General features: G+C 38.4%; 1 protein-coding gene across 1 annotated transcript; it reads left to right on the top strand.

The window, feature by feature from the left end:
- The first annotated feature begins 5,394 nt into the window (after positions 1–5,394).
- LOC103698598 (S-linalool synthase-like) lies at positions 5,395–11,002 on the top strand. The gene is made up of 12 exons (XM_039125784.1): positions 5,395–5,740; positions 6,508–6,697; positions 6,806–7,026; positions 7,121–7,244; positions 8,023–8,138; positions 8,283–8,512; positions 8,919–9,034; positions 9,115–9,207; positions 9,407–9,622; positions 9,704–9,833; positions 9,934–10,176; positions 10,255–11,002. Exons 1-12 carry the CDS (start codon positions 5,440–5,442, stop codon positions 10,840–10,842), a joined length of 2,568 nt encoding a protein of 855 aa, XP_038981712.1. The 5' UTR covers positions 5,395–5,439; the 3' UTR covers positions 10,843–11,002.
- Positions 11,003–12,715: the final 1,713 nt, after the last annotated feature.

The following is a 12,715-nucleotide window of genomic DNA, read 5'->3' on the forward strand; positions in this document are numbered from 1 at the left end:
CAATCTGAAGACCGGAACAACTCTAGTTTAGTAGCAGATTCCAGTGTCAGGAAAAGCAAACAGTGTATATCAGTACTTTAGTATATATTCACAGGGTTCTTTACTGAAATTGTGTAAAAGTTATAAGTTTTACATATTCAAATTCAAATCTTTTAACTATAATATCTGGCCAAACACCTTTATTTTTCACTCTAAATGACCACTAAATCACCACCATCCAGGGGATAGACTTACATTCAACCTGTTCATGTAACCTCTTCACTCCCTTCCTCAAATTTTTAAGCTTGCCATAGAATACTCCAGTAAAAGGGAGAACCAGGCTATACCTCTGCAAGCTCCTTTCTTCCCTATGCTTTCCAAGTCTTAACCTCTAGGACCATTTTCCTGGAGATGCTAGGTTCATGCCTCTTAATTCACTTGTTCATGTTTTATTACTTCCTTTTCAGTATCCTCAAATTATACCAATCGAAGGAGAATGACACTAACTTTAATTTATCAAAACTAATTGACAATATTAGCACAGTAAAGATATATAGATTGAAACAAAAAAAAAAGAACAATTCTGCGTGTACGACCTACTTTGGAGAACATTTCGATAGAAATGTTTCGACTGATGCTTAAATGAATTGTATTGCTGTTATGGAAATAGAGGCAAATTAATCGACCATGTCAATATGTTCATAGCTGACAGATGCATAAATTTCTAAATATATACAGGGTAGCAAACGTTGCACACATCATGAAATCACAAACCGACTATCAATAATGCTGGAATAATCAGTGTAAATTTATATATTAAATAATAATAGAAATTAAGCCACTCAAGAGTGATGTATTATACGATATCTCATAAATCTTCAATAGTAGTTTCATTTTTTTCATTCCATTCCTTTTTAACTTGATCCAAATCAATTATCTTTTCGACTTTGGGCTAAATGCCGATCATGTTTCTAGCTCGTGACGGGATAATCAATAGTATCACATTTCCAACCTATAACAGGGCAATCAATAATATCACATTTCTGGCTTATGATAGAGTAATCGATAGTATTATATTTCTCGCCTGTGAGGGGGTGACCAGTAGTTTCACATTTTCGGCTTGTGAAGGAGCAATCAATAGTATAGCATTTTCAGCATGTGATGAGACAACCAGTAGTTTCACATTTTCGGCTTGTGACGGGGCAATCAATAGTATCACATTTTCAACCTGTGACGGGACAATCAGTAGTTTCACATTTCTGGCTTATGACAGGACAATCAATAGTATCACATTTCCAGCCTATGACGAGGCAATCAATAGTAATGAGATAAGCTCAAGTCCTTGTTCATTTAATCTAGTTCACATCAATACATCAATTCCTTTTATTTTTGGCTTTTGACTAACCACTGTCATGTTTTCCACCCATGACGAGGCAATCAATATAATATGGTTAGTCCAGGTACCACATTCATTAGACCGATTATGTAAGTGTAAATTATGCTCATATACATATTCATCATACTATCAATCATAAGGATGCATGATCAAAATATAATTTAATACCAAAACCATCATAAAACTTTTTTTGCTTCTTACTTATCTAGATCATTAGCATATCATATCTCATATATATATATAGGTACAAAAATATCTATATTATGTAGATCGGTATACAAGAATTCTTACCTCTTTTTGACAACCCAGACAAACTACTGTGATCTACGAATCGGGGTGTGCAGAATTCTGCTTAATGTTCTCTTGCCCAAAAGATTATTCTCCTACAGAACCAAGTCAATATCAAAAATTATCCGAGGTATTCGACAACCCAGAACTCTCTACTGATCTTCTAAAGGTTCACCATCATGTAAAAATTTAGAACTACCCTTGAGCCCCTTTAACCAAAATTTTCTCGAATCAAGCTAGAGAGAGAAAATACTGAGAGAAAGAAACAGAAAGAGAGAGAAACTAAGTATAAGATCTCGTTGGGCTTCTTCTGCCCGGATGACTATAGTGCCATACAAAATTAGAGCCAACCATGAAAATAGATTTATATAAGAAGATATACAAGGTCAGCTAGATGACAATGTACAATTGTTTAAATCAGTTAGTACAGTATAACTAAATCCATCTAATCAAGAAACATATATCCAATTAAGACAATAGATCAGGGGTTAACAATTATGAGTCCAATGGTGTTTGACAACAGATGGGTGCAGGATGGACAAGGTCGACTAAGTAGCAGCGTCCGACGATCCAGATCGGTTTGCTCTGACCAATCAAGCCATTAACTCATGAAACAAAAATCTGACTATGGTACAAGTAATACAATAGAAATTCATGATGATAGAGTTCAAGGGTACTCGACAATGGTCAGGGTAAGGCTAGCGCGATGGGGGGTCGTAGCGACACTGGTTTAGAACCCTCTATTGGAATCGATCCGGGTCCACAATGAAAATATTTGGAACCCTCCTATTGGGTCCATAAAACCACGTAAAAAGAGAGAAATAAGAGAGAGAAACAATCCATATATAGAAGAACAAGAAAGAGAAAGGAGAGAGAAATGGGAGAGAGGAGAGAGAAAGAGAAGAGAGAAGACTCTCTTCTTTATTCTCAAAATATGGGAGAGTGCATCTCTCCCTTCCTCTTTTCGGATTAGAGGGTGGCAGAACAAGGTGGCCTGCTTCAGTAGCAGCGGCCCATGGCAGTCCTTTTGCCGCAGCCTCGCCGGCCAGCACAAGGAAGAAGGGAGAAAAAACGAGAAAGAACATGCGTTGATTCATGGTGACTCGGCCTAGATCATGACCGATCTCTCTGACCGATGGCCACATGATCCCAAGGGTCCGAGATTGCGACAAAGCTTGGCCAAACCCAGTGGCTGGCGGCGGCAGGGCTTGGAAGAAGAAGCCGAAACAGGGCATCCCTATTTCGGACAAAAATCCTGCAACTTGCCGACTCAATTCAATGTGAAAAAATGGCCAGATGATCGGAAGAGAAGAGAGGAGGGGTGGCTTGGGACTTACCACAGTCCCGCGAAGATTCAACGAGGTTTCCGACGAGGAGTCAAGGAGGAGATACGGAGAGGAAGATTTGGAATCAACGGCCATTCTCGAGTTTTCATCGATGGAGATAGGAGGAGAAGGAATGACCCTTAAATAGAGAAAGTCCCCGGGGTTTTGGGCCGGTATTAGGATTGTTCTAGGGCCCTAGGAGCCCGCCGAAGTCGGGGAGGAAAAAAACTCCTCCTACATCATGGGCAACAAGCACACGTTGGGCTAATCGGGCTTGGCTCCTTCGGGTCGGCCCACAAGCCTACAAGTAGGGTTATACAAAATAGGGCTGGGCCTAGCCATTCCGAGCCGACCCACGAGCTCCAATTTTTTTTATTTATTTTGTTGGGCCAAAATACTGGGCGGTCAAGTGGACCGGGCCCAATTAGGGGGTCTCACAACATGCTTTTCATGTGGAAATGTTGTGTATCAAGGGAAAACGCCGCCTCAGTCACATGGCTGTTTGTGGTCCCTAATGACCGGATAAGATCCGACTTGAGGGGCATAGAGGGCAAGCAAAGCCGCAGTCGGCTCATTGCTTAACTGTGGAGACGGGTGGTGATCGGCCGTCTCTCCGCCCACGTTTTCCAAGCTGGGTGGGCGCGTCGACGAGGAGAAGATGTGGGAGAAGCGGGAGTGGGCGAGCAGAAGGCGACGTGCAGCCGGGAGAAAGATAATTAAGAGGCTTTTTTTCTCTCTTTTGTCGGAATAGCAGCTGAGCACAATGAGTGGAGAAGAGTGAGTCGTCGATTTTGGGGGAAAAGTACCCTAGGATATATCAAGCGTTGACAATGACAAATTTTTTTTCCTTGAAATCGAACATAGCGAGCAGCGATTGGCCTGGTCTACAGCTGAGCTCATACACATGGTCTAGAATATTATTTCTCCAATTTATGGCTCTCATTTTCTAGGACTTCAAATTTTTTCTTACTTTTAGTCTCCAACATTATGGCTGATCGATGAATCCGCCGGAGTCTGCGGGTCCCGCCTCAAAACTAGGCATTTGGAAGAGTTTGGCTGTCCACCACCAGCGTGCATCCCTAATACTCTATTACCGTAGGCAGTTTCTACAGGAAATGACATTTTTTTTTCCAGCAATTTTAGCCCACTCAAAAACATTTACAATGTTAAATATAGAAGATTTATACAATTCGGTAGTTGTCGTTGTTGTCATTGTTGTTACTATTATAATATTCTGAGATTAAGAGATATCCTATCTCTGGATGATTGGCATTAACGGAAAACAAGCATTTATCTTATTGCTCAAGAGGATGATATGATCCAAACAAGTGCTTGATAATTTTTTTTTGAGAAAATGATGATTATTCATCACCATGAAGTTTGAACATGAGACTTCTCGCTTAGAAAGAGATACCAATGAGCTACGCTAACATATGTTGGTAGCAAGCACTTGATAGTTAGGTGGCAACCTTTAATTCTCTTTCTAGTTTTTGCTATATAAATTTCAATGCCAAAGGTGATTTTTAAGCATAAAGAGAATCTTGCAAGGAAATAATTTTTTTTTTTGGACAATTCAAAGATCCATATTTGCCAAAAACTTTTGATAGGTTAGGTTACACCAATATTGTAAACTATTTCTATTTGAGATCATAAAGTAAGTTGGTTTTGGTTAGGATCTAGTTTGAAGCAGAGCCATAGAGACACCCAAATTGGCTTTGGGTCTAAGATTTACGTTGGCTTGGATCCAATATCACTTGGTTTGGATTCGGACTAGGTTGTATCTAAATTGGATTTGAGATTTAATGCTACACTTGAATTTTTGAATAGATTGTACGTGGATCATATCAAATTCATTTAGGTTTGATCCAATTCTATAATATCCATACATGATCTGCTAGGTCGGGTCTTAACTTGGAATCGAGTCTATGTTGGGTTTGGAACGGCGCTTGAAAAATACACTTGCCCCTCACCCTCTTCTGACTCATCAAGAAGATTATTTATTTATTTAATAAATTTTTGAGAAGAGAGATTAATGTTAAGCTTTTTAAAGTGAATTTTACTTCATTAGAAAATGTAAATAACAAAAGGATCTCACTGTTTTATTTATTTGTTCTTGTTAAATAAATCTATCACGGAACAAAATGACATGAAAATTTAATAACTTGAGGTGCATGAAAACGTGACGGCAAGTGTGGTTTCAGCTTTTAGGATTTCCCTCGCGACCTGTGTTGTTGGTTTGCCTGACAATCCCTTTCGGCAAGGAAGGCTGGGGAAGAAATTATACCCTGGCGGTGCATCATGCCAATCACGTGTCTCGCTCGTTTCGGATTGCCACATGTGCAGTCTCCCATCACTCTATAAATACACCCTCAAGGTATTCAGCCAAGACATCCCAGATACATCTACTCCTAATTTTCTTCTTCTTCTTCCCAGTTTGTGCTTCTGTAAGACATGGAGGAGTCATTGGAGTGCTTTGTCGCGAGGGTTAAGGAAGAGGTTTTCTCTCCTTCCGCTGACATGTACTCCTTCTTGCCATCGTCTGCCTACGAGACTGCATGGGTAGCCATGATACCTGATCCTGAACGCCGTAGTCGTCCTATGTTCCCAAACTGTTTGCTTTGGGTGCTCCACAACCAAAACTATGGAGGATCATGGGGAGAGCTTGATCTCACCATAGACCACCTCACTGCTATTCTGGCCTCTGCTATTGCGCTTAAGACCTGGAGCGTTGGCTCCATAAATATGGATGAAGGTATAACTAAGTCGTCTTATGTTGTTTTCATTCTTCAATGGTTCATAGCGAAATCCATCAACAGACAAAGTACAAAAGTTGAAAAAGGACTGTAGTCCAATTCCCACCCCTCCTCCACGTAGGAGCTTCGCTTATAGTAAATAAATAAATAAATAAGTAAAGGAGCTTTTGAGTTTGGATTTTATGTTATTGTTTTCTATTTACTCTATATAATTCAATTAGTTCAGGCTCCCATTTTTATTATTCTAATGCAGTGGAAAATACTGTCACATCATTTCACTTTTCCTTTGACTGGGATTTAAGCACTCAATCCAAGTTTTAAATTTTCTTTCTTTAATCCTCGGTCCCGAGCACTTGTATATACTTACATCTTAATATGTTTGCGGCCACAAATAACTATATAACTATATAACTATATACACACACACATACACACGTACATGGACTAGTAAAAGTGGATGCAATACACGTATAAATCTCATACAAATATGTGCAAGGCTAAAAATTAAATTCTAATGGTCAAATGATTGTATATTAAAGTCCAATCAAAAAAAGTACCAGGTGTTAAAGTTCCTTCATAAATTATGGATCCAAATTAGAACATATAATTACTCTACTACTAAGTTGCCCCAAGAGAACTTTAGTACTGTTCTTTGATGTGATCATAGAAATGTATTTCATTTATTTATAAGATGTGCACATCTTGAACTAGAGCCTTGACATTTGTCTCCCAACTTTTCCAAAAACTTTTTTTTAAAAAAAAACAGGATTGAAATTTCTTCATGCAAACACGGAGAAAGTCCTTATGAAACACCATGGTGGCATCCCCCGATGGTTTGCCATTGTATTCTCGGGCATGCTTGAGCTGGCGAAGGCTAAAGGCTTGAAGGTCTTTCCTCAAGGCTACACAGGAGCCGTGGAAGATGTCTTCAATGAAAGGGACAAAATTTTCAAAACGTAGATCTTTCTTCCAACATTTTTCTTTCATATTTATACAGCTTCCTTCACATTTACGGGCTAACATGGGTATTCTTCATTCCTGATACCTGTCTACTTCATCTGCAGGCAAGAAGTATCCTGCGGTGGTCACCATCTTCCACTTCTACTGTACCTCGAGGCCTTGCCAGCAATCTACCGAGGGAAGCATGAAGATATTCTTGAGCATAAGAGAGAAGATGGGTCCTTGTTCCATTCTCCGTCTGCAACTGCTTGTGCCTTCATGATCACTGGAGATAGAGATTGCAAGGACTATTTGGAAGCCATGGTCCAAAGATGCGGGTATGGAGGTGAGTTCTAAAATAGCGATAGATCCGAAAGATGGTATTTACTTTGTCTCTACATGGAAGAGGATGACTGGGTACAATTTGGTATATGACACAGTTCCTCCCACGTATCCGGTGGACCAAGACCTCATAAAGCTGTGTCTGTTGGACCATTTGATGCGACTAGGATGTGGTGACCATTTCACTAAGGAAATAGCAGATGCCATGGATCACATTTATCGGTAAGCTTACAATTTTAGCCTCTCTTCCTGCTTGAATATTTTTTAATTTTTTGGTCATGTTATATCATCTTCTTTTTATTTTTTTTGAATTTCATCAACTTATCGCAATCTTCTGCAGGAGAGGGAAAATGCCAGCTTGTTTATAGTCTTCATACTGTTTTCCTCAAATGCTATATTATGTTTTGAGGTCTCTGATACACAATTTTTTTTTCTAGTTTTCATCACCAATGATCACTTAGCTGAAGCACGGTTCCGTGCAAACAAGGGCGATTAGTTGACAATTCACCAGCTATTTGAACTTTAATTTTTTAAATAGTTTATTTTTTAAAAAAAATAAAAATTGAAAATTAGAAGCTTTGCCAAAGATTATGTGTCTAGTGGTTACTTAATAACTCTACAATATTATCCATCTAGCTCACAATGCATTCTATTACCTACAATATCTTTCTAATAAAAAATAACCTTCAAATCTTATTGTTGTTAATATCATTGTTTTTGTTGTTGCTGTTATTATTACTATTATTACTATTGTAGTGCTTATATGAAGAATGATATGTAGATAAATTTTATAAAAGGACATATCAACCATCATCAAATGTTTGCTCCGATGGTATTATTTCTCATCCGAATTTTTGTTTTTGAGCGAGAGATGGAAGTTTGATTTTGGATGGTATAAGCCCTTGCTCCAACTTGCTTGATCATAGCCGACTGGCCTAAGGGGTTGGAATATAACATAGCCATGCTATTTATGAGCCCATAATTGGTACTCCTCATGTAGGAATTGGGGTACGGAGGAGCAACAACTGTCTAAAATGCACAATTTGCCGCTCCAAATATTCAGGGATTCTTTATCTTTTCAACTCCTGAGGAGGCACGGCCATCGAATATCTCCAGGTAAGGATTCTACATATATATCTATATAATATATATATATATATACACACACACACACACACACATATACAGACATCTAGATAAATATATACATCATTGCTCTTCCATGGAAAGGAAAGTGGTTGATTGCTTTTTATGTCATAGAGAGGTTTTGCTGGTTTATGCGTGATCCGCAAATACTCTTGCACATAGAAGAGAACTACCAAGACTTCTTGGGAGCCATGTATACCGTTTACAGAGCCACGCATTTGATGTTTATAGAGGAACCGGAACTTGAAAATGCCAAAACTTTTTCCAAGAAAATATTGCAAAAGGGATTGCCAAGCGAAGATTTGAAAGACAGCCTTTGGGCTCTTTCTGATCTCCAAAAAGAGGTAACTAAAACAACTCCTTTTCTTCAGAAATTGAGGTAGCTAGATAGCTTGCACTACTAGTCCTCTTTCAGCCACACCAAAGTTTCTCGCACCAATGAGTTACTTGGCGTTACATGGCTCAAGTGAGCATCCCCTCGTGAATCATGCATGCCACATCAACATCAAGAAACTTTTTTATCAGTGGCGTTACTCTTTGAACAAATTTACATGGTCTATCTAGAGTTGAAAAAGGCAAGAAGTGCTAAATATCATACGATGTCAAAGAATATGCTTGGCCAACAATCTAGTTCAATTCGTGTAAATTGCTGAAGTAAATATTTGTCATCTAGACATCATGTCGTACGTTGGTGGTTTCAACAACTAATATTTCAATTTGGTAATTTTTAATGTCTGTATGTTAAATCAGATTGAGCACGAGTTGAAGAATCTGTGGTTAGCACGAATGGATCATCTAGAGCACCGGATGTACATAGAAAGAAGTAAAGACTATAATTTATGGATTGGGAAGTCCTCCCCTTGCAGGTAGCACACATAGCAATTAAGTACTCATTATATGTGCATATTATGGTTGGTGACATCAAATGTTTTATGTAAAATTGTAGGCTGACATGCCTTGACAACATTATCCAGCTTGCCACAAAAAATTTCATGACTCGCCAATCAGTCTACAGGACTGAACTCGAGGAACTAAAGAGGTAGGCCTCAAGATTAAAGCAAATTAAATGGTTCTCCTCTTTCTTAAGCGAAGTAATAAATTCTCTATTTTCTTTCTTTTTTTTTTGAGAAGAAAAGTATTCGTTCTTATGGACAGAATGCTATCGCATTTTTTTCTCTTTTCCTTTGTTTGGTTATTTAATTGATTCTCTACTATATGATATCAATACATCATACTAGGTGGTCCAAATATATGGGCCTTGCCAACATGGGCTTTGGACGAGAGAAAACAACAAACTGCTACTTCCTTGCTTCCACTCCCATTTCTTTTCCTTTAGATTCTGAGGCGCGAAAAATTGTGGCAAAGTGTGCAATCTTAGTTACAGTTGCAGATGATTTTTTTGATGAGCATGGTTCATTGGATGAACTACAGTGCCTCACTGAAGCAGTCCAAAGGTATTGTTAGTTGCTATATGAAGGTTGAGGAATTTGTACATTGTTACTATTTAATATTGATAATTAGTTTGATGGTAATAGGTGGGAAGGCGAAGGCTTATCCGGGCATAGTAAAGTTATTTTTGATGCCCTTGATGACCTTGTATGTGATATTACATTGAAGGTTTTCAACCAACAAGGTTATGATATAAAAACACATCTTCAAGATATCGTAAGTTTCTCATGTCCTTCTTTTCAAAATAGATGTGTACACTACTTTCATATGAATAACTGCAGTTTGAGCCGGTTCGAATATGTTGTTGCATATGAAGTGGCGAGATGTGTTCAATGTGTGGTTGAAGGAGTCCGAGTGGAGTCGAAGCAGACATGCACCATCAATTGATGAATACCTTCAAGTTGGCATGATCTCTGTAGCTGTACAAGCAATGTTTCTCCCCTCATGTTATCTTGCAAGTCCAAAGCATCCACAGAACACTCGAGGAACCCGTTATAGCAAAACTACCAAATTGTTAATGCTCTCGACTCGCTTATTGAATGACATGGAAAGCTATGAGGTTATACTACTCCACCATAATTTTCATGCCTATTTGTCTCATTATTGTTGTTTACAAACTGATGCAAAATCATTTCAGAAGGAGATGAAACACGGAAAATTGAACATGGTTCCACTGTACTTGAAAGAGAATCCAGAGTCAAATATTGAAGATTCAATTGCATATATACATAACAAGCTGGATAGATTGAAGAAGCAGCTGCTCGAAATTATTATGACTAATAGCAATACCGAAATACCGAAAGAATGGAAACAAGTCCATCTATGTGCTTTGAAGGGGTTTCAGATGTTGTATAACACCTATAATTTATTTGACTCACCTACTGCGCTACTCCAGGACATTACCATGGCCATCTATGAGCCATTAGTTATGGATGCCCAGAGAATGCTTCTGCCACCGTTTGTGCTTAATGCTCATGAGTCAGTTAAGAAGAATAAGGGACAGTCTATGGATGATACTTCTGAGAAAGAACTATCAGTGAAGGCTCAAAGTCGGTTTCAAGGAGTGAACCGTAAAATAGTTTATAATTCAATAGCAATGCCTTCCAAAATCAAGCAGTCACTATACTATGTGAGGCCCAAAAGTTTTCTTACATTGCGGTGCCCATCTTCCTACATGTTTTTAGCTGTGCCTCCCATTTCTCCAAGTCCTTTGTTGAAGATGTAGGTGGTAGTATTCAGGTGTGCGTGTTCAAGAAATATTTATATCTATACTATTATATCTTCTGTGTTGTTACATCTTTACCGAAAGAGTGCATATTATAGTCTTTTGTGCACAACATGTTGATGATAATAAAGGAAATGCAAGTGCAATAAGAATTTATGGTTGTTTTGTCTGTACCCTTATTCATGTTTATACATACATGAATTTATGGTTCTTTCAGAGGGCCCAAGTTGCATCATCCTCTAGTCATATATAGGCTATTGGCCAAGTCTGTAACATTTTGTGACCTTACCCAAAAAAGCTACCCAGAAGTTATTTAGATTTTTTGACCTTGTATAAAAATTTAAGATGTTCTGGCGCATAACTCAAAATGCACATCCACATGGATCCTCATACATTTCATTTAGATTACTTTTGTATCCTATATAATTATATCCTTAGCCTCATTAAAGCATGTATAAGTATGTTATTGAAACTAATGAACAATTGAGGCCTCAATGCAAGAACTATTGATCTAACAAAGCATCTCAAATATTATTCCTATCTTAAATCTCTTAATCAACCTGATCTAATCCAATTAATGTGTCTCAATCCAACCTAACTCGACTAGCCCAACTCTAATCAAGCTTAAGCTAAGGTAGTATGTGGTTGGGTTGAGTTAGAGAAATCCCGATGCAAGACTAGGTTGAATTGGGTTAGGTTAAGAAGTAAAAAGATAGAGTTAAGATTAGCATTTGACCTTAGATCAAATCAATTTGCCCGAGTTACAACCCTCACAAAAAACTTGGATAGAAAGGATAGGAGTTCTTGAAATAAATATAACCACTGGACACAGTAAATTGCCAAAAGAACTTTTTGTCATGTTTGACGGGACTTCGGATGTTATATAACAATTCGAATATTGCATTTGACTCGCCTATGGCATTACTAGAGAACATTAGCATGATGATTTATGCACCTTTGGTGGTACGTTCAGAGAACATCTGTGCCACATTTTCTGCCACATGGTTGCAAATCATAGAAGGAGAGCAGTGGACAGATTCGGATAATGCCCATGAGAAAGCATTGTTGGTGAAAAATGGAGGTGGGTTTCAAGGACTGAACAACAACATAGCTTTTAATCCAAAAGCAACGCCTTCTACAATCAAATGCCTCACAAAAAGAAGCCTTCTGAAATCAAACAACTATGTGAGGCTCAAAAGTTTGCATAAATTAGGGTGCCTCTGTTCCTACATGGTTCTTTCCCGGCGTTCTTTTATTCCAGTACCTTTCTATTTATTCAGGCATGGGTGTTGAAGCAGCTGTGAGGTACTTAAAAATCTATTTTGTTGTATATAATACTTATTCATGTATGGGTGTTGAAGCAACTGTGAGGTACTTAAAATCTGTATTGTTGTATCTAATACCAGGAAGGTTGTTTTGCGCGAAGAAAAGGGCATATAGTTTAGTCTAGAACACTAGTGCACGACCAATATATAGTGGTGCATCCTAACAAAAAGAGACTGCCTCACAGTGACGGTGCCTAGAGGTTAGTCATCCGTACAAATAATAAGATAATTCATATTGAAAGATTTTGGCCGTTGAAATGATGAATCGGTGAGCTATATTCCCTGACTAAACCTGCAGCTGAAAAGATTATTGTTTCTATATATGTGCTGTTTTCTCTTCGTTGGGTGCGATACTGTCCACGATGTAGTGGATCTTGCAAGTACTATACGAGTGAATAATATCCGCATAAGCCCGGATGGGTGCCTCGAGAAAATAAGCAGTGTTCAGCCACAGAAAAAGGAATGATTGGAATCAGCGAGGCACAGATATTTTTAAGAAGCAACTGTACGTACGCTAGATTGTGGCCCTTGACGTAGAGAACATTCTC

This window comes from Phoenix dactylifera, chromosome 4 (genome assembly GCF_009389715.1).
Source record: "Phoenix dactylifera cultivar Barhee BC4 chromosome 4, palm_55x_up_171113_PBpolish2nd_filt_p, whole genome shotgun sequence".
Lineage (NCBI taxonomy): Eukaryota > Viridiplantae > Streptophyta > Magnoliopsida > Arecales > Arecaceae > Phoenix > Phoenix dactylifera.

Excerpts from the sequence above, each read along its gene's own strand:
- LOC103698598 (XM_039125784.1), top strand. The coding sequence starts at position 5,440 with ATGGAGGAGTCATTGGAGTGCTTTGTCGCGAGGGTTAAGGAAGAGGTT. Across the intron at positions 5,741-6,507 it reads CTCCATAAATATGGATGAAG|GATTGAAATTTCTTCATGCA; the intron begins GTATAACTAAGT and ends AAAAAAAAACAG. Across the intron at positions 9,035-9,114 it reads GGGAAGTCCTCCCCTTGCAG|GCTGACATGCCTTGACAACA; the intron begins GTAGCACACATA and ends GTAAAATTGTAG.